The following is a 27,137-nucleotide window of genomic DNA, read 5'->3' on the forward strand; positions in this document are numbered from 1 at the left end:
AAGATTGAACTTAGTTTCGATCAATTCTTGCAATTTACATCTAATTACTTCTGAAACTTCCGGTATAAGCAACTACAACAAACTACTCTTAGGTCCATTTCTTAGAAGATATGTTCGTAAAGGATCCATAAGTATTTATGTACAAAATACAGGTGTAAATGGTAACAAATTCATTAGATTTACAATAGGTCTCATTTCTATTTGCATATATTAGAATCACGCTCGACTAGCCATAGGAGCTAAATACACTGTTTTAATTGCTTGAAGTTATCCCGTTTCTCGTCACATAGTATGCATATAGCACAAATCAAGCTAAGTACTGTAGGTCCTCGTGGCCGAGCATGCTAGCGCAAGAATGAAAGTCTTCTGGTGTGAGTTAAAAACCCGACCAAAGGATTTTTTAAAATTTTAATAACACTTATTAAATAGTCATTTGCCCTTGTACAGTCCGCAGCAGAAATCCTGCAACATGAGCACGTAAGTTTATTGTGGAACTACACCTAACACTCCAAGGAATCAACATAAAGCTAAGTGGGACGAATCACGCCAGGAGAAACCTTCGCGTCCTCAACTGCACACTTATTTTGGATCTAAAGACTTCGTAGTTTCACAAAAATTACTTATCGTTTCTCTTTTACCAAAGGGTTTTTATTGTAACAAATAGGTGAGAATCAAAATTGCAATAATTTGCGAATGCGGTATTTTCCAAGTTATGACTACTTTGGTACAGTGGATGTTATGGAAAATTAAAAAGGTACCAAAATTAAATTCCAAATTCTAAAGAGTATTGCAATATCTTACATTTGACAATTTATTATTCAGCCCCAAAGAAACAATATTAACCATGTGAGAGTGCTTTACCATTTATAAAAATGGAAAAATGTGATTAAATTACCCCTTCGGTGACTGACGTATCAGCATCCTGCATAGGTTGTGTTGTCATACAATTCATAACTCGGTCGTAGAATTGCCTTCGCCGCATACGAGCAGGATTGAACATGATTTCCGGAAGATAAATTATTTCGTCTATGGTGTCTTTCTTGCCAGGATCACCTTTTTCCATTATCCTGAAAAAAAATTTGAAACCAATATATTAGGAAGAACTAAGTACAAAAGCTACGTAAAATATACAAATATTTTGAACTAAAATATGGTAAATAGAATTTCAATTTGAATCCTACTTATCAACTCAAATACAATGGAACCTCTGTGTCCTTTGCGTAACAATTCTCCGACTTCCACAATACTTATATGATTAGTTTCAACATGACAATTATAAGCAGTGTCCAGTTTCTAGAAGTTAATTTAAGCTTTCTGCATTAATATTATATATGAACTACATTGTGTAATGTTGGTTGCTATAGCACGACTAATTCCTTCTCACTGAGGCCATGTTTAGACTAATTGGAAATTTACCGTTAGAATGTTAATATTGCAACTTATTGAGTTGGTGGAATTCAAATGCATAACTGACTTATCACTTTCAAAGATCGAAAAGTTACGAGTACTATATCTGGTGTAGCGAAACTTTTGCGATCAACTAATGTGATGCGAAGTCCTCAACCGTATGTAACCTGGTCATCAAGGAAGTTAATACACTATCGAAATGCTAGAAGAGATGGTAGATCAGGAAAATAACAGTAATAATATTTGCGGGTAGAGGTTTTCGAAAGTGCCCTTAGACGGTAATGATTGTCTCGAGTTTAAATTGATAAAGCAAAAGGCTATTTTTCATAGTGAATTTTATGCAGGAAAAAATTATTCCCTATCCTCATGATGCAGACTGCGATCCTTATTAACAGTTATCCACTCATGTGTCAGCCTATGTAACAACCTTACCAACTGCGCGGAAGCGCAGAAATTCACTGGTGTATTGTATACTTACTGTAATTTACACGAACAAGTGAGGATCCGTTTCCACTTTTTTTCCTAGGAGTTTTTCAGAGCATGTAGGTCTGCGACTGCTGAGATTATCTGCATCATCTGCATGGAATTTCACAAACAAGTGTCTTATCACACGGGGTGCACCCACTCGAGATTTTCACCGTAGTAAACAGTCTAGCTATGAGCTTACGGAAAACCGTACGCGGAAAATTAACATAGGCCACCGATATTTTCCACTGTTGAGGTTACACCTTATCTGATGACTGCTACATGGAAGAGTAACATTTTAATTCTGACGTAGCAATAAGCTTTAATACTGTAATTGTAGTAAGTTTGTATCCATCGTACCACCCAGTATACAGGTCTCAACCAGTGTTCCAATTACTTCCACTTTTACTAAGTCCACCCGCAGTCATTTCCATCGTAGGTGATGCTTCGAGAAAAAAAAATGCAATGTCTGGTTTAAAGTTGTCACAGACTGGAATCACGAACTTTTGGCTGAGGGAAGTCAACGACGAAATTAGCCTGGAGTCTACGATGCGAAAGAGTCTTCAACTACATGTTTCACCACACAATTAAGAAATTTCTTTAAGTGATAAAACTCCGAAGAGGAGGTACTGAGAAATCAGGAAATACCATTAATTTGAAAGGGTTTTATGTGGCAAATCAGTGTGCACCATGTAACAACATTGTCATACATGAAGACCTGTGTTTACCAGTGCCGAATGCTTGCGGGTTAGCTTGCGGTACATTGCATGGAGTTAATCAGCAATGATTATTTCACCTCATGAGTGACATTAATCTCAGCATAGATCGCCGATACCAGCAACACTACTGGATGAAGAGGATTTAGGAAACTAAGTTATTCACTATCCAACTATTATTCTAACCACCGAGGCTTTACAACTATCAGATTACGTACTTTTGTCTCTAGTGACAATCCGATGTAGCAAACATGTTGTCATAACCTCAAAATTGCATATATTCTAACTAGTTAATTTACTTATACATATTTCTTCGTAGCACCGGGATGTTCGGCCTTAGTCCGTCACGTATTAGGGATGTCTTTTCTTCGGCGAACAAACTATCCGGGAAGAGGAAACAAGCTGTCTGGAACTTGCGATCCGTACTATCCGGGCATTTGCCTGGTGAAAGAAAGCCCAGGAAAAAGCTGTCAGCTTCAAAAATTGCTATCGTGGGAAAGTAGTTACTTTTGTGTTTGATAGTGTCCCCCCGTGAATCGAATGGGGGGAAACTATTGTGATTCTTGTTAGCCGATGTGATCACGTATCAGTCTTTCCCCACCTTACTGATTATACAGATCCGCCGAAAGATGTGTTATGCCTAACTCGTATGTACTGCCACGATCGCTTTTGAGGGTCTGCTTTAACGGCGTTCCTAAAGAGTGCATCAGAATATTCTGTGCCCACGGAGCCCCTTCTGTAGCACTCAGTGTAACAAAATTAAGCCAGAAGCAAATTTGAATCATTCGCAATTCCCAGCCTCATACTTTTAACGTTTTGCGGCCTGCTATGAATGAAAAGGAAACCAGAAACAAACTAAGTTATAAAAAAAAGTTTATGGAGCATGTCGTATGGATGTGAGAAACTCTGAAGAGTTAAGACAACGGAAACCTTTGAAATGAGCTATGGGGAAGTAAGTATATGGTTAAGGAATCTAATATTTGAAATGATATGACGAAATGTATACTGAATATTTCAAGAGAAAATGCCTTCACAGCTAAGGGATAGAGGAATCACGCTATTGATTCTGGATAAAATCGAAGGAAAAATCTAAATGACCGGGGCTGAAATATATCAACCAAGATGTAGGGAAGGAAGTGCAATGAAAACTGCGACTTAGGATAAAGAGTGGAAAGATCGCTGGCCCGAGGAAAATTACATTCTTTACACCTCCAAAAAGAAAGTTTTACGTCGTACGGTTATGCCGGCTAGGCTAAAGGAGACATGAGAAATGAATGAAATGGTGGAATGAAAGTGGGTGGAGACAGGAGAACGCTGAGGAAACAAGTACACGGTGTTTGTGCACCATTAAGTTCACTTTGCGGGAGCAAGGTTTGAACCCGGGACCCCATGTACCAGAAGTGCACGCTCTACCACAGCCACCGCGGCCCACTCTTTACACCTACAGTTTGAATATATATTTACTACGTACTGTTGAAGTTTTAGCCTGTAGATATAATCCTCCACACTTATAATATGACAAGTTTCTCACCTTTATTGAAAGACTCACAAAAGACACTGTCTCTGAACTAAGCTATGTTACATTAACGCGCTGCTTTTCAGTAAGATATCAAAGCTACTTTTCTCGTGACGCAACGCAACTAAAATTACACTTAAACTTACTGGATTGGGTGGGTAAGTTTTGCGGGGAAAAGCATAAATTAGTTCTATTTAACACTGGAGAACGGAAACAATCCAATCATTGATTTAATTTTTTTTTTTTTTTTTTTTTTTTTTTTTATAACAAACAAGCCTTTGCCACAAATGCTTACCTCAATCGCCCATCAACAGTGGAATGCCCGAATCTGAAGGCTGCTGCTGCGAATTCGTTTGTTATTGATGGATTCGTGTTCTGATCATAATCAAAGGAGTATTCGTGACGGATATTTAGATCGTAGTCTTCCATCGCTTGGTCACCTGAAGAAAATTTCAAAACTTTTGCTTTGTTTCATGCTTGGGACTAACTTATTAGCTAAATTAACACTTGCAGATTTTTAGCTTCAAGTTTTCACCAAACTTGTTAGGTATTGCCATTAAAAATAATTACGTATAAAAAGTTAGAACAGTTATGATTACTGTTAAATCCTAGTAAGTTGTCAATTACAATCATTCTATTATTTACTCTGTTTATTATCGCAAATAATTTATCCTAATTCTAAATATGGAACAAATTTAACACCTGTAGAAGTGCTATTTAAAGTGAAATACATGTAGACTACACAAGTGTAACAAATTACATTTTTTTATGGCAGTGACTATACTCTAATCTGATTCACTGTTTAAGTCACGACCTCAATTTTTCAAGTAAAGTAAGTTCTGACTTTTCAGTTACTGAATTCTGTGCAGAAAATTCTGCATCAGTCAATATAATTTTGTGCTCAATTTTAGAGTTTACACCCGAAATAGTGTAAGTTATTTAGTTCGCTTTATAAACTACATTTACAGGTCTGTTACAATTCTACTTTTAGTAGATTTGTTACTTTATCTTACCTATCACCAATGGTAAGAATTCGGCGTACGTGATATGCTGGAGAAAGGCGATAATGAGTCTTCTGGTTTCTTGGAACAGCATCTCATCTGTCCAATGAGGATTGATCTTGCTGAGTTCTGTAGCCAATCTATTGTGTTCTCGTAGGAACAGTAGGTGAACCGCAATTAATGTTATCTTCTGATTTGCTCTTGAATCACCTGAAAGATTATTTTACATTATTATAATTTTAAAAACTTTTATGCCATTATTTGTTTCTCTTCAAAAGTGGCCAACTTAGATGAAAGTACATAAGACAGGGCTCTAGCAACTGAATTAAATTCAGATTCCAAGGGGAGAAGAACATTGTCAGCAGCTACTTCAATTAGGACTTAGCACCCTACATTATTTATGGTTTACAATGAGCAAAAAAAAAAAAAAAAAAAAAAAAAAAAAAAAAAAAAAAACAATTAAGTCTGAACTAATTATAATGTTTGCATAATGATACATTTGTGCACGTGTGCGTGTAAGGATAGTCCTTATGAAAAAAAAAACATTTACAGCATGATTACACTGTCACATGAGCATTCTTTTGAGTTCTAATTACCTATTCGCTGGAGAGAGTATAGGGCCGTCGCGTGGATTGTAAGAGCCCGGGGCTAGAATTCCAGGCGCCCCCAGTCCAGCGTGTTATGAAAAACCAGAGTTTATTCTGTACTCCTAGATTTAAATATAGAATGTAAGTTAAATGAAGTTTGTATTATGTAATTTTTTTAAAAAGTGATTGGCTTTTGTAGTTAATGAAAACATGGTTTTGAATTTAAATTAAGTGCTATTCTGGTTTATTTTGAACTTTATACACAAGATAGTAATAGCATAGAATATACAACTAACTATACAAGTATTAAATTCCAAAATAAAAAAAAATCTTCTCGAAGAGGGCTGGTGAGAGTTCCAGTTGATTAATCCTGAACGATTATATTACCGGCAATTTTCAAGCTCAATACTCTATCGGGAGTCCCTCAAGAATCTAATGTAGGTCTGTTTCTTGTTAATGTTTCTCTGTTAAAGCTTAGTTCTTTTTGCCGACGGACTCAAATTATACTCCAAAATAAATTCGATTTTTGTAAAACTTCAACAGGATCTAGACAGAATTCAAATATGGTGTAATAATAAATTAGGCCTAAATGTGTGCAAAATGTAAATTACTTTCACGAGGAAAAAATCCAATTAAATTTACCTATACAATAAGTGCCACTTGCTTATCTACGCCAAATACTATCAAAGACCTAGGAGTTACATTTGACAGTAAATTAACCTTTGCTCAACACGTTGACGCAATAACTACAGGGTGTCCAATATACAATGCAACCCGGAGTTTGGGATAGAACTTTTGAACCTGAAGTGATACACGAATAATGATTATACCAAAATTAAGCCTTGTTCATGCATATATTTTTAAACTAGGCAGTAACGATTGAAGTACAATAGGAACTACAGTGTTGCCAGATGTAACCGAAGGTGTATTTTTTTTTTTTTTTTTTTTTTTGCGAAACATGTAAATTGACCACTCATACGTATGGATGTTCTGTCGTTAGTTTTGTTTTAGTTGGAGTGGCTTTGAAACTTGAGCAGAAAAGAATTTTTCATTTCCACCGATAACTAATTTGATGAGGCCTCTAAGGGGGAACTAGGGAAATCGTAGTTTTCATAAATTAACACACTGAATTGGCAACTTTGCTGATGTTTCAGTGCATCAAAAGGTGTGTTAAGGATCTGTCTACATTCACTTCTTGAAAACAATGAAAAAAATTATGATAAAACGTTTACTTACATGCACCCTGCAACACTGCTATCACAAATGAGTTACCAGCTCTACAGCGGATGCTGCGAGTGTCCCCTGTTATGATTCAAACCCTGGTTCACACGTTTCACCAGGTTGGCAATAACTTTACGAAGATTAGAAGTGTTAATGTTGTCAATGGCACTGCGAATGTTAGTTTCCAGGTCTTGAATAGTTCGAGAATTGTTCTTGGGATCTCTTGCTTTAAATAGCAACAGAAATTAATAGCAGTGTTGCCGGGTGCATGTAAGTAAACATTTTATCATGATAATTTCAAAGTTGTTTTCAGGAATTGCATAATGTAGACAAATCCTTAACACCTTTTAATGCACAGAAATATAAGCAGGGTTGCCAATTCAGAGTTAATTTATGAAAACCACGGTTTCTCTAGTTCCCCTTACAGAGGCTTCATGCGATTAGTTATCGGTGGAAATTTTTTTCTGCTCAATAGTTCCAAGGTACTCCAACTAAAACTGAAAATGAACGACAGAACATCCATACGTATGAGTTACGAGTCAATTTACATGTCTCAAAAAAAAAAAAAAAAAAATGCTTTACACCTTCGGTTACATCTGGCAACACTGGTTCCTAGTGTACTTCAATCGTTGCTTCCTAGTTTAACAATATATGCATGAACAAGGCTTCATTTTGGTATAACCATAATGTGTATCACTTCAGGTTCAAAAGTTATATCCCAAACTCCGAACACCCTGTAGTAGTGCGTATAGAAACTTCTATTTCCTATTTGAGATTTTGTTTGGTTCATTACTTCAGTGAGATTTCGGTGGAAAGATTAAAATGTGCCACACTATAATCCATAAAAAGTTACTCACGTTGCGAAACAACTGAGCGAATGAAGGGGGTAACTATGAAATTACTATGAAAGTATGAAATCTACCCTCACCCGCTTACTTGTGACCAACTTAAAACAGTTTGCTAAGGTAGCGCGTAAAAAACGCGCGTTTCATAGTCTTACGTTACATGTGTAAATTTTTGGCATTCCATATTACGGGTAAGAAAGTTGAAATTTAGCCACAATTATATGCAGTCCTCCAGAGGCTTAAACTCAATCAGTTTGAAACCAATCTGTTAGAATTAATGGCGTCCAATACAGGGACTAGAAGCAAGTTTATGAACTTCTTACATTTATTTCACAGATCTTTATCGGTGAAGCAAATGGAGCAAGGGATAAGAACTGGGAAGTTCAGGACAAGATTTGAATGAATTTGGAGTAGAATGCTACATTTTCCAGTCAATTACATGACATACCAAGTTAAAAATTCTAAAAATTTGATCGATTCCTTAAAATTAATCTAGTAATGGCAGACTGGTAGTTTTAGCTACATACATCTAATAGCTAGTTTTGAAAAACTTACTTGCGCTAACAACTGAGATTGAATTTGCATATACGAGGGTAGTCCCTAAAGTATTCGATCTAAAAGCAAACAAAAAATCTGGGGAAATTTCAATAGTTTCCTTTTAGTTCCATACTCTTTTTTTTAACTGTTCAATAGCCTCGATGTTCTGTTTATAGTGAGACCTATCGAGGTTCTCAAAAAAAGCCTCTTCATTGTTACTATGTCTTACCCAGGGGTGCCCACAAGGGGGGACTGACGCAAACTGCGTCATGAAATATTTGGGAGGGTTAAAATCTATATAAATATGTTTGAGGGGGTGTAAAAATTAATCGAAAATATTTTTTTTTTCATGGAACACCTACGGATAGGCAATTGAAGGGGGGTGCGTCATGTCCATGAGGGGGTGGGCACCACTGTCTTACCACAGCCATTTTTCCAAGTTCGAAAAGAAAACCCAAGGGGGCTAAATCTGGCTAATAGGTTGCGTGGGGAAGGAATTCGAACTAACTGATTTCGGCCATCGTGATAACTGGTAAGTTAACTCTTGTATTGTCTATGAAACTTCTTCGCCACAAGCGGCCCTTTTTATTTCACCACTCAAACGATGTATAATAGCCGCCGTTCATTGTTTTTTAATTTAAGATAAATTCCATTTGCATCCTAAAGACTTGACGCCATGATTGACAGATGGCATTGTCTCCTCCTTTGGAGCCGATTCGTCCCTTTCAGGCCATTGTTTTGACTTCATCTCAGGTATGAAGTTATGGACACATGTTTCATCCATGGTTATGAATCTACGCTGGAAATTCTTTATTGCTGTGAAGCTTCAAACACTATCGAAATATCCTCACGACGATGGAATATCGCTGTTTTTGTTCCATTGTGAGGAAACACTCATCTCACGCCCAGCTTTCTCATTTCGAAATTCTCACTCAATATGAGATATACAACACTTTTTGAACTGCCTACCATGTGTGGTAGCTCCTACATTTTCAACTGATGGTCATCCAATACCATTTTGTGAATTTTCTTCAAATTTTGCGTGGTATACCTAATTTGGTCGACCACTGAGATGTTTGTTTTTGCAGCTCGTAGGTCTGGTTTAAACTTTGCCATACAATATTCTACTGTTGTAAACTGTTGAGAAGACTTCTAGAATAGAATCTAGCTTTGCTTTGATACCGATTGGATGGAAGTCTCAAATGAAAGTCGCATAGCGATGACCCATTTTTACAAATTCACTGAAAGTTTAATATTGATGGCTACCAAACAAATGCTATACAACCTAAGAGTCTTTAAACGTAAGCTTTGTAAGGTTAGTACTTTCAAATAGTTTTTCAAACTATAGCCACCATCTATACGTCAGATCGGGTGCTTCTGGGACTACACACATTTCAAAGCTGTTGAAACTTAAAATTGCCTTTCAAAAACAAATTGCAAAGGATCTGATAAGCATTGACTTTTTCAAACTAATAATCATTACTTTAATGCGCAATTTGAAAATTTTGCCTCAGAATCTGACCACTGCTAAACTGCAACCAGAACTATGTAGGCCTACTAATTTAATCAATAAAAGTGAGATGCAAACTATGACGTATTAGTTGCAAGCACCATCAACAGATAAAGATAGAGGAACTAATTTTTAAGTTAAAGAATTTCCTTTTCTTGCTATCAGCTAAAGTACCATCGAGACATTTCTTGAAATTAGTTACAGTAATAATCTCCAACTTAATTCTTTTATACCTGAGATTATATCCTTTATGCGATAATTTCGATAATTAGGTTAAGTTTCAAAAGGCGCTCCTGACAAATTTTACCTGCAAAGAAACATGCTGATCCTTTCTCCATTGTGAGGCAGGCATGCTTATCTGGACTCAGAGGGAGCAACTCTCGTCCGTAATCCGTGAACACTCGCATTTTTCCACCGACGTGAGTGCGAAGGGTATTTGTAGTTTCCACGTCAGATCCATAGATCGCAGAACCATCCAGGAAATGAGTGACTTGATTCATCTGAAAGAAATCGAATTTAGGTACAATTTATTCATTTAGTGTAGAGCTCCAAGTCATACAACTAAACCTTTTATACAGTATAAATCCTATATAATGTAGTCAGAGATTTTCTTATCACCAGATGTCTGGAGTAGGGATCTGCATGGTAACGTAGCGACAAAACAAAAAGACATCTGCAGACAAAACATTTTGAACGTAAGAATAGTCTCAGCTCAGTTACAAAATACAAACTTCGTTGGGAGTCCAGTGAATGAGAGATTGAGAAAAGTTTGATACCTGCATTTTTTCAACAGCTCTATGGGGAACTGTCCTCTAATATTAACTGGAATTAAAATAGTTCGATTTTACCGATTTGCCCAGTACCATTTTAAGGTGTAATTTAGTTTCACGATCGCAAGACTTAACTATTTGGGTGCAGAAAGGTGCTTCAGAAAGGTTTGTTGAATAGCATTTTTTTTCCAAAGTCTACTCTAAGAAAAAAAAAGTTATTTCTAGGCTTGTGAAATCTTACAACTGCTACGTCCATCGCATAGTCCGCCCATTAAGAGGGTTAAAAGGAAGCTGTTATCCGGAACGGATTCAGCGTACCAAAAACTTTTCCCCTATTTCCTTAATACTTTATTGAAACGGGAAGTCCTAAAATTCTACAAATTTTCAGTTTCAACACAGTATAAAGTGATTGTCAGATTTAAAGAATTTGTTTTCCCACTTTCAAACTGTGTTGCTTAAAGTCTTATAGAATTATGTATGTCGACAGATATCAAGGAGATTGAGAAGCAGTTTCTTGCAACTTAATATGAATTTCCATTAACCCACTATTCAAACAGAACTGGTAGAAAACTATTTCTAGTTTTCTTGTTTATTACCAGATCGTGACATGCATTTCCCTTCTACTCAGCATCTTAAGACTACATACTATTATCACCTACAACACTATCAAATCCAGGATTAGTTACATTTTACTAGAACTTCCAGTTTCGATACTTATTTCCTCTTGCCAAAAAAAAAAAAAAAAAAAAAAAAAAAAAAAAAAAACTCCAGATTCAGCGTTTCGAGTGAGTTGTCGAGAGTAACTTTTCAAACTGGAGGTGGAGAACATTACGATTTTCGGCTACAACACCGATCGCATAATGAATAAAATAGATAGCGACAAGCCCTTTTTAAAAATATAGAATTCAGTACCGCAAGAATAGCTCATTTTATTCCTATTGTAATGAAAGTGAAACTTCTATTACCATTTCCGGTTCCAAAATTAATCTAGATTGAGCAAAATCAGTGAAAGCAGGCAATAACATTCATCATCCGAGGAAGAAGTTCTGATTTTATTCTCTATTAGAACCAGTAGTTAGATGTATTACTAAACGTGAGTTTGGAAGTCTATCCCGTAGTTTCACACGGAAACTTTTGTTTATACGGATGCAGTCACGAAAAATAAAAGGTTCTATTTCCGGCCTTAAAAAAAAACTGAAAGCTGTAAAATACTGAACTTCCATACTTTGATAGTCTACAATAGTTTCATATTACAAAACTAATTTTTATCGGAATATTACAGCTATAGTGTATCTCAAACTACGTAGGTTGTAAATTAGATTTAATTTAGATTGTTTACTTTGACAATACTGTGAGGTTCCGCATGTCTTAATATCGTGAGAACGTGTTCACAGTAAACAAATATAACGCAGACGACAGCACCGAAGAGGAGTCTCCCACAATCGCCAGCAGTCGGCAGGACGGAGATCACCGAAGGTAGCCAACATTTTAGGATAAAAGACAGGAGCACGCCTCAACAAGCATCAATCTATCCAGGTTGATCAAACCACCTAAAGCCCTAAGGCGCCAGGCCATTGGATTTACCTTACCCTGTCACGACGCTTGGTTAATTGAGAGATATCTATCCTTAAGCCCTAAGGCGCCCGACAATTGGGTTCCCTATTCTCACGACGCCCGGTCACCGAGAGACCTAATCGCACAAAACTTATCCCCTCTCACGACGCCCGGTCAAAGAGGGACCTCACCTGCAAAAGCCCTACGACGCCTGGTCATTGGGTTCCTTTCACTTTCTTACCTATAATTGTTAGAGGAACTACTTATTGTAATATATTTCTGTATTTAAGATCTTTTATAATAAAAGGTGACTGGAAAGAATTTCCGTGTACGATAATTGCTCTACCTTACATGAACAGAATTTTACAATCTTTAATGAAGAAACAATAGTTTTAAATAACAGCTACAGAAGTAATTAGATAATTAGGTTACCTGCTCAGCATATCCCATAGAACAGTCATATCGCGGAGTAACACTGGATCGAACAAAGTTCATACAAAGCTGATGAAATGGTTTGAAGAACTCGTCCTCATTAGGAACATCGATTGGGTAACAGGCAAAATGGTGCACTTCTGTTGGCAGTTGCTTTCCATCCTTAGTACAGCAGGATATTCCAGTCCCATCACCTGTAAGTATTTTTAATTCTTTAAGATCAGGAAACCTCGTAGCTGATGTGAACAGATTTAGAATTAGTGAAGAAATCAGTATAATAGACTAATTTTGGATAAAATTTTATTAAAGCTAGAGAAACTTATGTATTAGAAGGAATAATTCCTCTATGGAAAGTACTTTATGAACAATGATTAGCAAAATTATCTATAGACAATTTAAAACTAGGTTTGAAGCTCACATTAACAGCTTTACATATGTATTCTATGAAATACTGGCTAATACCAGGAAGCAAAATTTCAAAGTCAGACGCACTCGCCAATCCAAAAATTATTGTCGCCAGTATCTCACGTACAAATGAGAAGTCTTCCCCACTCCACCAGGGCTTTTTTTTTTTTTTTTTAAAAAAAGTAAAACTCAAGATTACATCAGGGCATAAAATTTCAAAGCCAGACAATTCGATTCAGGATTATCAATTTTGAACTGCACAATTCATACACATTATAAAATAATGTACCTTTTAAGACTGACTGTGACTGTTCTCTCTCTCTCTTCTGAAGTACGAGCTGTCTATTGCAGTTTTCGGATCAAAGTTCTTAAGTGAAGGGCCATTGATGGAAATTGTCAGCAAATCCTTAGTATAGGTCAGTCTTCAGTGAATTCCTGTAGGCAGTCTTAACTTTGTTGCGACTGTCGAAGCCTCTCTCATATGAAGCAGTACCCACAGGTTAAGTTGAACAAAATGTGACAATTGGAAGCAAATTTGGGAATCTCATAATAAAGTTTTCACTGTAAATCTTTTTCAGTGTGATTCAACGTCAATGAAGAAAAACTTATATTCTGCGTTTTCCACGTCCGTTGTGAAGACTTTACATTCCATTGTGAAGATTCATTCTCACTCAGTGATAGTTATTTTCGTGCGAAACAAACTGCGCAGTCCTGAGAGTTCACGCAGAAACCATTCCTATTGAACATTGGTAGCCAGCTCTAAATTTCTAGTCGCCTATGGCGACCGAAAATTTTGCGCCCTGCTAGTACTATTTACTTCCAGATAGTACACTGGAGATTATGGTGGCTGACGGGTAGAGCGCTTATCTCTTGTGCTCAGCTGGCGTCAATTTAGTTGTGGATGAAACCATGTGCGTGATTTCTTAGGACTCTCGTTCTACATTTCATTAATTTGTTCATCCATCCAGTCAGCTTCAAACTATAAGCTCTGGACGTTAAACAAGACACTGGTGGATGGTTATTACACTATACAGATTCGAATGGAATTCTCAGCATAGAATTATGTAAAATTAGCGTGTTATCTAGTTTCAAGGTACTTGACAAGGTATAGAGCGCACGTTGACTGTACGACGCATTCTGCAACTAGTTTCCAGATAATCCAAAAACGCGGAAATTGTGAGCCAATATCCCATCCTTCCACTTCTAGAACTAGATACCAAGAGACAAGGATAAACTAAGAAGCATTTTTGGAATAAGGTGTTGTAATGAAATCAAACTGCGAAGCAGTGGGGAAAAAGTTGTCTGAAAAATGGTTGTGAAAAGGCACTTAGATCATCCAGCAGTGGACTGAGGATGGCTTTTTGAATGTGTATGTTGCTCGGGAAGATATGACCTAGGCTCCAGTTAATATTAGGGGTCATAGTAGCAAAATATATAAATTTGCTTAAATATTTTGCCCTTAAAATATGTAGGCTCTATGGCGACTTTACGCCCGGACCTCAAGTGTACGTTGACTGTCCTGGTGATTCCTTCCCCAAACTAATCTTCCGGATCCGCTAGTGGTTAAGATTCGATTAAGTAAGTAGTGGTAATCTTCAGTCTACAATTACGTTCTCCAACACTTTCCTTATGGCGACACTAAGTACACAATTTTACAAGAGCAGTATTCGCTATTCATTTTTTAAAACTGGAGGATATCCTTCAGCGCTACAATATGAAATTTATTTTCAACAGTTTCCCTTACACAGTTTCGAGTTTACAACATTACGACATCTAGTATTGAATGTTATACGCATAAAACTGCAGACTAATACAGTTAATGTGCTGAACGAAAATTAGCAACACCTTGATGCTATCGCACGACAATCCATGGTGTAGAGACCCAATAGGAAATCTGTCACTGTTAGACTTTCTTGGAGAGAGTTTACTGTCGCGTATGGATCTTGGATTCGGTTAAAACTTGGAAAAGGTAGTTACCAAGGCTTAAACTTTATCAAAAACTAGGTGGATACCCCAATGGGGTTCGGGGGTACCATGGGGTACCTAATTTTTTCATTTTTAAATATCTAAACCTATGCCTGAAATGCAAAGAACATTACGGATACCTGTTTACCGAGAACCGCAACTCTGTACACATGGCTACCGAAATGTGAGGAAAGATACCATAGAGGTGTGGGGTTTGTATGCTACAATCTCGAAAAAATTGCCGAGGCTTCATAACCTCGAAAGTAGTTTCAAACCAAAACATTCCTATGAGGTTTGGGGTGCCAAGGGGTTCGAAAAATTTCCCTTTGTAAACAATACCGACACACATTCACCGAGGTCTAACAAAAACACTCACTCCAAACAAAATTTATACCCTATTGGAGTTTGGATGTACCATGGGGTACACGTACAACTCCCAATTTATACATATTTCCAAAACATATCTTAAAGTTTCGAAGAACGCTGCCGACATACCCAACGAAAACTAGAACTTGATATGTCTAACTGCCATGATATTCAAGAGAAGCACCTTAGGTTTTTGTATTAGATAGGAAAATTTCCAAGAGTTTTACAAATTTGTTTACCGAACACTGAGTTGGTACAACTAATTGCTGAACAGAATCGTGAAAGAAAGGCGTATTCGAGTTTCTGAAACAATTTTACAGCCCCACAGAAAAATCTGTAGACCAGACCCCAGGGCATGGATTCTATGGATTTTGTTAAGCAGAATCCAAATTTAGAAAGACAATCGAACATTTCGTTATGGCAAAAAAAAAAAAAAAAAAAAAAAACAGCGAATTTTGGTACGTAAGGCAGGTGTTTTGCCCTAAAACCAAACTGAAAAAGGTCAATCGTCCTGGGATTTCGAAATTTGGAATCTGTGTACCAAAATACATCGAATCCATACAATAGATACACTGCACAATTTGTATGGCTGTTACGTGTATCCCCTATCTAAAATCGCTAGTTTTTAGTAAAAAAAAAAAAAAAGGGCCGATCGATCGTCCTGGGGCTCGAAGTTTGGATTCTGTGTAACAAAAATCCAATCCATATCCTGATATTCGGTGCAAAGAACTTTTTTCATGTGGCTATGATTGATGCCTAACAAAAATATTGTACCCTATGGGTTAACCCTCAGTACCTTTTCGAAATTCACAGTTCTACCCGAAACTCAAAGACCAAACCCGACCATATACTCCTTTTATGCAAGTTTCTTGCAGAGTTCTCAAAAAAATTTATGATTAAAGTATCAAACAAGTTTTTCCTACGGTCCACTACTTTGCTGTTAAACATATATTTTGAGCTCTAAACGCTGGGCATATCTAATCCATTTCAATGCAGTGATCAGCTAGCTATTTCTGGATCTTTGGGGGGGGGGGAATTTTCATATGAATATTAGATAACGACAAAGTTGGCGCAATGTTGTGTTTCCTTAATCCTAAACATTTTGAATGCTTTTAAGACTGAATATCATTAATATACGTAACGAAAACTAAGCTTCATTTTACTTTTTACTGTGCCCTTATTGTGACAGTGGAAGGGCATATTGAGTAAGGAGAGAACGAACTGGCAATTAGCTCTTGCTTGGATTTGCCAGTGCCCAAAATTCATTAAATCTAACATACAAAGTATATATTACTTGTTCATAGCTGACATGTTCACTTGGGTTTTAATTCATAGCTTTTTATATTGGGTTATTCCGTAATTGGATACACTTCAGGCGTTAATTTTTCACGCAAATTGAATTGTAATGCCCCTGAAGAACAAGAACATTTGTAACAAAAACTCAATTACATCCTTCAATAAGAAAAATAAAATAACGCCAAGGTATAAATTTAAAAAGACTAGTCTAAAATTATTGAGGAGACAAGGTTGTTTCTAGTCCAGGTCCTTGAGCTCAATTTCTCTCAGTAGTAACATATCAAACTAGTTATTTCACATTGGGAACTATTCCATACTATGTATCCTATTTATATGAATTTACGAAAGTTTTACTACCAATCTCCTACCCTTATGTACGCTAATTAATACATTTTTAGTACTTACCATAGTTAAATGATGGAGCATTTGATATGTCGTGAGTAATGAACTGTCCAAACTGCATCAGCATTAGATTTAAGTGTTTGTGGGGTTTATTCTCATCAGGAAACATCTTTGTACTTATTAATCGTGGACTGGGGAGCTCTGTTCCTTTCTGAGACAGTCTTGGACCCCAAACTCCTATAAAAAGGAAAGTTCATGAAGTAACATTACAAGCTAAACAAAAATAGTAATTTTCAAATCACTACAGAGCGGGTAAAAGGTAACTAATATTTTATAAAAATTTCTTCTTTCATGTTGCCATAATATAAAATACTAAAAGTTCACACTGCCTGCTTCACTTAATTCAATCCTTGATCTCGGGAAGCAGCACGCCAATGTACCCGTAAATCATGGCAGGCCGCTGATCTGTTGAGAACTTTTATTACTGCGGGTTAAGTGTGGAAATCTCCCGTTTTAGTGTAGAGATTGTGGCATACAATGAATAGTGAATGCTACAATTCGTCCAGAGATATAGAGCTGCATTTTTGCCTATGGAAACCCATAGAAGCACAAATTCAAGACCTTTGCCTACATTCTCATTTACTTTTAGGAAAGAATTGTATCTTGGTCGTTTGAGAAGTTGGTTAAGATGTGTCTGCGTTGAGATTGATTTATTCTTTTTGTTTTCTTATATAACTAAGGACGCGTAAATGTTTTCCAAATAAGAATATTACACTACCGGTAAGTTCTTTAATAATTTGTTCTTTTTCAGCAGTACTTATAAATAGTATTTCTTCTGAAAAAATTTTCATAAAATTAATATAGCATGATTTACTAAGATCAAATTATGAACGTAAGTGTAAACTTAAAGTTTAAATTTACTGATTATGACAGGTTCAAACCAGCGATTCAGTACCATCTGCAATTATGTTCTCTACCATCTGGTAACATCATTAGCAAGCAAATTTAGGTAAGAGCAAATTTTGAAGGTTTCACGCGTTTTGAAATAGCATTTTGTTCAGTCATTTTACTTGTTATACTAATTTAAGATCTTATAGGGAAGAAAGCAATTTTGTTTCTATTATACACATGTTCCTTTGGTTGATTTCAAGTGTGATTTGCCGATAAAACTACATTTTATAAAATATTTACAGAATTCAGAACTGCTCATAGAACTTATAGGATACGTTGTGTAAAACAGCGTACAAATAATATACCTCCCCCTTCCCTGTTAAGAATCTAATATTACGCTGCAAAAGTAACGAACAGACCAAGTCAACAATAGAAAACCAATACGGAATTATCAAACGAATTATGGTAGACTATAGTGCCTACTTGTAACAATATAATTATAGAAATAAGTTTCTTACACAAACTCGCTTCAGATTTAATGCTTTCGAGTAAAATGCCTTAATGTAATGTTACACATGTTCTTCATTGTGTTCGCACAATCACAATTTATAGCTTTCCCACTAAATCTTAACAGTAAGGTAGAGATCGAAGACTTGAATGAGCTAGTGTTTCCCATAAGAATTTCTTTCGTCTCAAACATATTTCTAGTGGTCGGCACAAAAACCGGTTTTCGGTTTCCGGTTTTTAGAAAAACCGAAACCGGTTTTGAAAATTAAAAAACCGGTTTCGGTTTTCTTCAAACCGGTTTTCTTCAAAACTGGTTTTGGTTTTCTCCGAAACCCGTTGGGCTTTTCACCTGATCCGGTTTTCTTCAAAACAGATTCGGTTTTTTCCAAAATTTGTTCTATTTCTGACCAGAATGGGGTTTCGTTCTTCGGAAACCGAATCCATTTCCACAAATAGTGTGTGTTTTCGAAAAGTTTTCACCGAAACCAGTTTCCGTGAAAACCGAACCGGTTTCGGAGAAAACCGAAACAGGTTTCGGTAAAAAAAAAAAACTAACCGGTTTTTGGAGAAAACCGAAATGTCGGTTTTTATAGAAACCGGTTTTGCCCATCCCTAATTTCTACCTCGTTACGAATTGAAAAGGTAACTTACTCCCGCCTAGTTTTTGAGTCTAGACTAAAAATTTTTCGTTACATTAAAAACTAATTACTGCTTAAGCCCATATTGCTTTGTTTACTTACCGTCGCTGTACGCTGGTGGTAGAATCCTCTGCAGTGGAGCTCTTACCATTCCCCAACGGGGAGACCTCACGTTGTTGCAGGAACCGTCAATACTTCTGTAAATAGAGTCGTGGTTGCACGGAGGATCTGGTGGACATGTATCATCCATTATTGTAGACTTCAACTCGTAGCCATCCAAACCAATTTCAAGGTCTTCTTTAGTCAAACCAAGTCTACAGAAAAAAAAATAGTACTGTAGTTAAGGCATTGTTTATTATGCATTATTCATAATATCACTGCAAATTTTCAAAATTTCTTTGAAAGCTTTTCTTGGATAAGCATGAATCAAAGATTGTACTCGAGCTGGTCTATAATTAGGCGGCAGAATTATCTAACATTTATTAAACTATGTATAATGGCACTAAACTGATATATAAACAGTGTTATCTCCAGTTTTGGTAAACCAAACTCAACGCTTTCGCATGATACCATATGTAGGCCTAAGTGCATTTCATGGTTTACAAATTCCGGAAATTAAATGCCACTCGTGCCGCTTCTAGTGGACCCGCCAGGATAAAATATACCTGCATTAAATGAATTTAAACCTTAATACACATTCTAGGCTCTTGTTGAGTTTTATGGATGTTCGGTTAGTAAGTCTGAATAAGGTTTCTCAAAGGCAAATTTAAGAAATAAATTTTCCTATGTAAAATTGTAGCCCGGAAGATTAATTGCATAACACGCACAAATCGATTAGAGCCACATTACCAATTGAATAACCTTATACCAATCAGATGTTGCCGCTCAGTTTTAGAATTATATACTCCCGTATACAGAAGTCTTGTCGCACGATATTAATGTCAGTTATTAGGATTTATTCTGCGAGTAGAAGTTTTAAGATTTCAAATTTCAAAATTTGTAACTTATTTCGCATAAAACTATTTTCTTTGTAATAAGAGTGTCAAAATTACAATGAGTGTAGAGTCTGCATAATTCAAAAGTTTCATCGTTAGTTTGACATAATTGGTTAACAGAATCTCTATAATTTCCGAAAACAGCTGTAAGACCTACTGTAGAAAGTTACTATAGAACCTAGCTACTTCAGAAAATCTTCGTTAACAGTTAAGTTTAACGTCCCTTTCAGCAGCGAGTCTATATGAGAGACCTAGTGATTAACGTGGAATCCGAACCACACGAGCTCTCGCCGGGAATCAAACTCTGATCTTCCATGCCAAAGACGCGTACGCTAACCGCTTAGCCATGAAGGAGCTCCTTCATAAGAAGAGTTAGGATAAGTATGGATATGGTATGCAGTAGATTTGAAATTCTGCAGACATTTAGGACTTAGTAAAGGGTTGCTGGGCACGCTGGAATCTCAGAAGCACAGTAGTTACAGGGACATTTTTGAAAACATGCCATATTTATCCAGAAAGCAAAATTAATATTGGCGCAGATCGACCAGGTGATTTAAAGCAATTTTTCTGTTGCTAATTCTGATGTAAATAGAATTAACTATAATTAACCCAGATTACAATTTAGAGTAGGAAATTTTATGGATGCGCTAGCAACAAGACCTATTTGTCCCTTCAAGACAAAATCTAACAAGAAATGATCTGAAAAATTAAAGTTCAGAACAGGGCAGCATGAACACACCGAAACTGGAAAACTATGGACAAATGTCACAGCATGTAGCAGAAGGTAGAAAGACAATTCAGATCAAATACACCAACAGCGGATCGGATGTTAAAATCATGAATCTTTGCTGGTGTGGTACTGCTCGTAGAGATTAATGTGGATTTAGCTTTGATTAGTAGAAATAAAACTGAAAAAAGTACTAAAGGTAATTAAATGCGAAACATTAAAGGCAAAATTAATCAAACAGCAATAAAACTAATACCGGCAGTTAAAAATAGTAAGGTAATGAAAGTACGAGTAAGGACGTCCATGTACAAAAATTAAAGCTCATCCAAATCTGATGTGCTGCAAGACTCAATAAAATGTGGGTTATCGCAGGCAGTAATCTCAGGTCCAATGTGATGTTATGATAATCCAAGCTGAGCCAAAGCGGAGCAATCGACAAGAATAATATTGACAAGAATGAATCAGGATTGGGGCTGCAACTCAATGCAAAAAGAAGGATGTACGAGATTGCTATGTCCAATATGCAAGAGAGTTCAGTCTTCCTCGACGAGACTGTCGAAAACAAACACCTGAATGAGGTTTAATGGTACACAATTTATGTGAACGTCCCAATCAGGGTTGGACTAGCTACTAGCTGGCCCCGGTGGCTGATATTGTGTTTGCCCCGAATTCTTAATCCCCCAACTACCACTACCCAAACTGCCCACTGTTTCCCCACAAACTCTCACTATATTGTCTTAGATAAAGCACATTTCTTTAGTAGCCACACCGTACTAATATAATCAATATAGATCATAATATAGAATCAGGGTATATTTTATCTAACAATATTTGAGAACACAGTAATCATTAGATTAACTTTTTTCATCTTTCCTTGGGATTGCCGAGATTTGTAAATAGTTTAGAGAGAACTATGGTCAAATTAATTTAAAGTCTGCACTGGTGGTTTCAGTATTCGTGAACAAGGGATACGATAAACTGTAAAACAGCGGCCCTTGCACGTAACCCCAAAATATATTTCGGGAGGATATATCCTCCGGAACAAGCACGACAAAGTATTCTCATAAGGACATTATCAGTAAGCACTTGTGGTACACGAACTATGTCAAGTACCCAGATTGGGTGTATTTGCAAGTCGTGTGCACATATAGGTCTACGGGCTGGTCGTAATGGAATTACCTAATATAGTTGCGACATGATAAAGTATCAGGAAAGAAATTATCAATAGTAAATCTTAATATTGCTACCAGAAAGTGGTGTTAATACATTTTCCATTTCGATTTACGTAATTTTATTTCAGATTTTTGTGTACTCATGTCTTACAGTAACCCGGATTCAACAGCAGCCACAGTTTTACTTGAACACCTACATAGAAAGAATTTAGTAATTTTTCAGTTATCAATGCTGTAGATTCAAGAAGTCAATTTATAAGCCACTCGTTACAATAATACTAACCTCAGTTCCCATGGTGATTTTCAAAACTGTGATAATGACATACATTACCTCACAGTGACTGAATAACTGACCGTGCCTAGACTTCCTGGCTGATAAAATTGGCAACTACTGAAATATGAAAGAAAACGCTTATGAATGATTCAATGCCAAAACCACGGGACCCTGTTAAAAAGGCGACGATGGGATGCCGTGATATTACAAGTGACCACAGATCTCTTTCTGTTGAGTTTCAAATTGTTATTTTTCCTAGGCCAAGAAAACTAAACAAGAATTGTCTTGTCACCCCAGTATACTTTCGGTTTCCTTTTATATTCTGCGATAGGAAGCGTGATCATTTCACTAACGTTTTTGTTTGAACCGACATGACTGAAGCTGGCATGACCCATTCTATTTTAAAGGGGATGTGAGCTGCAAAGAAATTTTAATGAAACTCGAAGAGCTTGATGTATGCTGATTGCCGCCGTGGCTGTTCAGAATAGTTATCCCAAAGTTTTTCTATTCCTCCTGACCTCTCGTTAAAATTTTTATTTGCCCCCCTATGGGCGGCAATCGCCGCCTAGGCACCTGGGCCCACTGGCGCAAATCCCGGGGGACGAGGGGGACATGTCCCCCACCAATAATCAGACTTAAAAAGTGCTTTTTGGGATAAGTGATGATGTGTCCGACTGCCACAAAGGAATGTAAGATGAAATTCATTTCTCTTGGCTTTTCCATTTTTTTTTTTTTTTTTTTTTTTTTTTTTAAAGAAAGAATCTTATTCTGTAGTATTTCAAACTGAACTTCGAGTTGTAGTGCGTTTATTAGTCTCATCAATATGTATTAATTCCACTTCCGCTATTTGGGCAGAAATTGCAATAAATGCCAAAGGAAGATGTGCCCCTCTCCCCATGCTGGAAAGTTGTCTCAGCTGTAGGCACGGGCACAAATTCCGGGGAAATGGGGTGACATGTCCCCCCCAACATTGGAACTTGAAGCTCTCCCAATAATCTGATTTGAAAAGTGCTTTTTGCAGATAAGTGTGATTTGTGTCCAACTACCACAAAGGAAAGTGAGATGAAATTGGTTTCTCTTGACTTTTCCATTCTTAGTGAAAATGAAGGCTTGCGACTGTGCGTGATGTAACCTGATATGAAATCTTATCTCCTCCTCTCCTCTAGGCCCTAGCACACGAAGATTAGATAGAGCTCCTCCGTGGCTAAGCGGTTAGCGTACGCGCCTTTGGCGCAGGAGACCCGGGTTCAATTAACGGCGGGAACTCATGTGGTTCGGATTCCAAGTTAATCGGTAGGTCCACGTCTCATATAGCCTCGCTGCTGAAAGGGACGATAAACTGAAATTCAACTCAACGAAGATTATATAGACTATTCAATGTCAGTAGAACCCATCTTTTCAGTAAATGCGCATTTCATCTATTTGTAGTATCAGCCTAGGCATCTACTCATGCTTCGAAAGCTAAGACTGTAGCCTATGAAACCTGGAGCTTCAATGCCGCGTACACAAAAACTCTGCACTGACTTCTATCCTTAGCCACGTGGATCCAGTTTCTACTTTGTATTCCTATTTTTGCAAGATCCATCTTAATATTGTCTTCCCATCTGCCCCTAGGTCTTTCTAATGGTCGTTTTCGGATTGGTCTTACCGCTAACCTTGAAGGCGTTCCTACTTTCTTCCATCCTGGCTGTATGTCCTGGCCACCTAAGCCTCCTAGACTTGATGACCCTAACAATATTTGGTAAGCCATATAATTTACGTAGTTCCTCGTTATGAAGTTTCCGCAATTTCCCATTCCAGTTTCTCTTGGGTCCGAATATTCGTCTGAGCATCTTGTTCTCAAATACTTTCAGTCTATGTTCTTCCCTCAGAGTAAGCTATCATGTTTCGCAACCACACAGAACAACAGGTATGATTATCGTCTTTTATATTTTAAGCTTCAAATTCCTCGACAGAATTCGCGACAACAAGAGATTTTGAACTGAATGATAACACGAATTCCCTGTTTTTAGTCGACATTTAATTTCTTCGTGAATATGATTTTCGTCTGTTAATATTTATCCTAGATATTTGAAACTATCCACTTCATCAAAAGTGTTATTTAATATTTTAACGCATTCATAATTTGCCACATTACGGTCCCGACGCACTTCCATGTATTTAGTTTTCTCTGCATTTACTTCTAAACCCTTGTCCCTGCAAGCGTTTAATAAGACTTCTGAATTTCTTTCTATTGTTCTCCTATCATCCCCTATTAAATTTACATCAGCGTACGCATAACCTGGTGAACACCACTCAGCTCTAGGCCCTGGTTGCTATCTGATTTTCCTTACAGCATATTTCAGAGCAAAGTTGAATAATAATGGCGACAACGCATCTCCTTGTTTCAGGCCATTCTCGACGTGAAAGCTCGTGGCAAAAAAAAGTTCCTAACCGGACTTTATTTTGGGATTCATTTAAACATACCTTAATTGATCTAATTAGCTTTTTCGGTATTCCAAATTCTGTAAGAATGTTGTGAAAGGTTTCTCTCCTAACCAAGTCGTTAGCCTCTCTAAAATCAATAAATAGTTGATGTACCGGGGTATTGTATTTCCACTTTTTTTTCGAGTATTTGGCGAATGGTAAATATTTGGTCGATAGTTGATCGATTTCGTCTAAATCCACACTGATAATCTCCAATAATTTCATTTGCGTATGGGGTCAATCTTGCTAATAGAATGTTTGAAAGGATTTTATAGGATGCTGACAGAAGAGAGATGCCTCGATAATTATTAGTTTTGTCGCCTTTCTTGTGGATTGGAACAATGAATGATTCTTTCCTCTCTTGTGGCAATTCTTCCTTGTTGTAGATAAGGAGAATGAGTTTGTGTATCTTGTTTCACAATTTTTCGCCTCCAGCTAAAATTAACTCAGCCGGAATTTCGTTTACACCCGGAGATGTGTTTCTTTAATTTCTTTATAGCGATTTCTCTTGTATTCGGTTGGGTTCCTGAATATACGGTTCTGCGGTGTGTATCTCCCTTTCTCCACGCACATTAGGTTTTGGCTGTGTTAAGCAAATCGTCAAAGAAATCTTATCTATTTAAAATGCTATATATATGAGTGAGAACTGTTCCAATCTCGAGGTTGATAGCCTTTCTTAAATTCGTTGAGAAAACTCCTTATACATGTCGCAAATGTTTTTATTTTTTTACTATTATCTTCAAGTTCCTTAATTTTAGCTTTCAAAAAATCGCGTTTCTTTGTTCTAAAAGTTTTGAAAGTTTCCCGCCTGATGTCTACGAAATTGTGTAGTTATTTCATTCGAATTTTGTAGCTAACGTAATTTTGCGTTTTGTCTTCTTTGCTAGTTCGAACCATGGTTTGTTCCGTTTGTTCCTACGTATTTCCGTATTTCCCAAATTTTCTTTTGAGAGAGAATGCTTCGTAAGCAAAAAAAAAATAAATAATAAATAAATAAATAAATAAATAAATAAATAAATAAAAAATATAAAAAATTCAATTGCTGGAATATTTTTCTACATAATCTTAAGGTTACATCTGATAACTAAAGAGTATAAGACATGCGTCAGATTTTTGTAACGATTCCTGTAATGTTATTGAGATTATCATCATTTTGCTCAAAGAGTATTGTTGAGTCATACATAATTGATATTTTTTCTTCATAATTTTCGGGAAGTCATTATTTATATTATAAAACAATTTTAACGTGGATCTCTAATTAGAAACATACCAATTATAAATATGCATGTATTCAGATTTCAGAATGTAATCACGGCAGTGATTTGTAATACTGATATGTACTACTACTTCATCTACATCGCTTAATATATAATATACTCTACAACAGTTGAAACTCGTATTACGGTAGATGAATCTGATCATCTCCCTTCTCTAGAATAAGCTTCAGATCTGCCCACTCCCAATGTTGAAGACAACCAATGGCGTATTTAGAATTTTGTTTCGAGGGGCTATGCCCAACACAAGGAAGGAAGTGGGCAATTGCCCACCTGAGTTTGAAAATTAAATACATTTTAATTTATGCATAAATTGAAGTTATAATGGCAAGAATTGCAAGACTTAAATCACAACTGACAACGGTCGATAAAGTGTGATAGGCGAAATGAAAAAGTAACGCCAAGAAAAAGAAAGAGAAAAGTAGAAAGAACGAAAGAAAGAAAGAACAAAAGGACGCTGTTCTTACACGGAATGAAATTTGACAAATACAGTATTATTTCTGAACAAAGAGCATAAGAAAATGGAAAGTCAATGACATTCTTAGAAATGGTAAGAAGGATTATTGTTGTACGTGGAATGCGAAAAACAAATTTATTTCGGGGGGAGCTTGAGCCCGATAGCCTCCTAAATACACCACTGAAGACAATTCTGCTTCCTTGATCCTTCACAGCATTGTTTTTCAACTTCATAAATATTTTGAACATCGGTTTATATATATATATATATATATATATATATATATATATATATATATATATATATATATATATATATATTATAAAACTAAGATATTAACAAATAGGCATGTTCTTATATTCTTGAACTATATCTATGACGACTTTAATTTTATCGAGTATTTATCTTCATTATTTCGAGTTACATTTTAGTGCCTATTTTACTGTCTATTTTTTTAAATTTCAAGTGCCTATTTGCCTGCCTATTTTCCAGGTTTTTAATGCCTAAACATCCGGTCTCTAATGATCAGAATATGGGCAATAATATGGATAACGTAATCTAAAGCTTGAATGGCAAAGCAGCCAGTGCTGAAGATTGAATTAAAATAAGGGAGACTATCCACTGCGAGCATGGCCAATGAAAAACTAGGAGCCGACAGAGCAATTTTGCTTCGACATAGCTAAATTTCACTGTAGCACTCAACCCACCTCACAAATGTCTTCATAAAGGCGAGCTTGATCGAGATGATTATCTCTGCCAAGGTAAGTAAATACATCAACATCTTAACGGGTTACTGACTTC

The 27,137-nt window shown here is 36.5% G+C and overlaps 1 protein-coding gene across 4 annotated transcripts in view; it reads right to left on the reverse strand.

Annotated features, from left to right (window-relative positions):
• Positions 1-27,137, reverse strand: part of LOC145678831 (chorion peroxidase-like) — a 73,481-nt gene that overhangs the window by 13,801 nt on the left and 32,543 nt on the right. For all 4 annotated transcript variants that reach the window (XM_081749377.1, XM_081749379.1, XM_081749380.1 and 1 more), the window contains exons 4-10: positions 19,074-19,285; positions 16,999-17,172; positions 12,562-12,755; positions 10,113-10,305; positions 5,118-5,315; positions 4,400-4,544; positions 896-1,067 (exon numbers count right to left, since the gene is read on the reverse strand). In XM_081749377.1, the coding sequence (XP_081605503.1) occupies positions 896-1,067; positions 4,400-4,544; positions 5,118-5,315; positions 10,113-10,305; positions 12,562-12,755; positions 16,999-17,172; positions 19,074-19,285 (1,288 nt within the window). The remainder of the gene's footprint in view (positions 1-895; positions 1,068-4,399; positions 4,545-5,117; positions 5,316-10,112; positions 10,306-12,561; positions 12,756-16,998; positions 17,173-19,073; positions 19,286-27,137) is intronic.

This window comes from Thermobia domestica, chromosome 2 (assembly GCF_964235325.1).
Source record: "Thermobia domestica chromosome 2, izTheDome1.hap1.1, whole genome shotgun sequence".
Lineage (NCBI taxonomy): Eukaryota > Metazoa > Arthropoda > Insecta > Zygentoma > Lepismatidae > Thermobia > Thermobia domestica.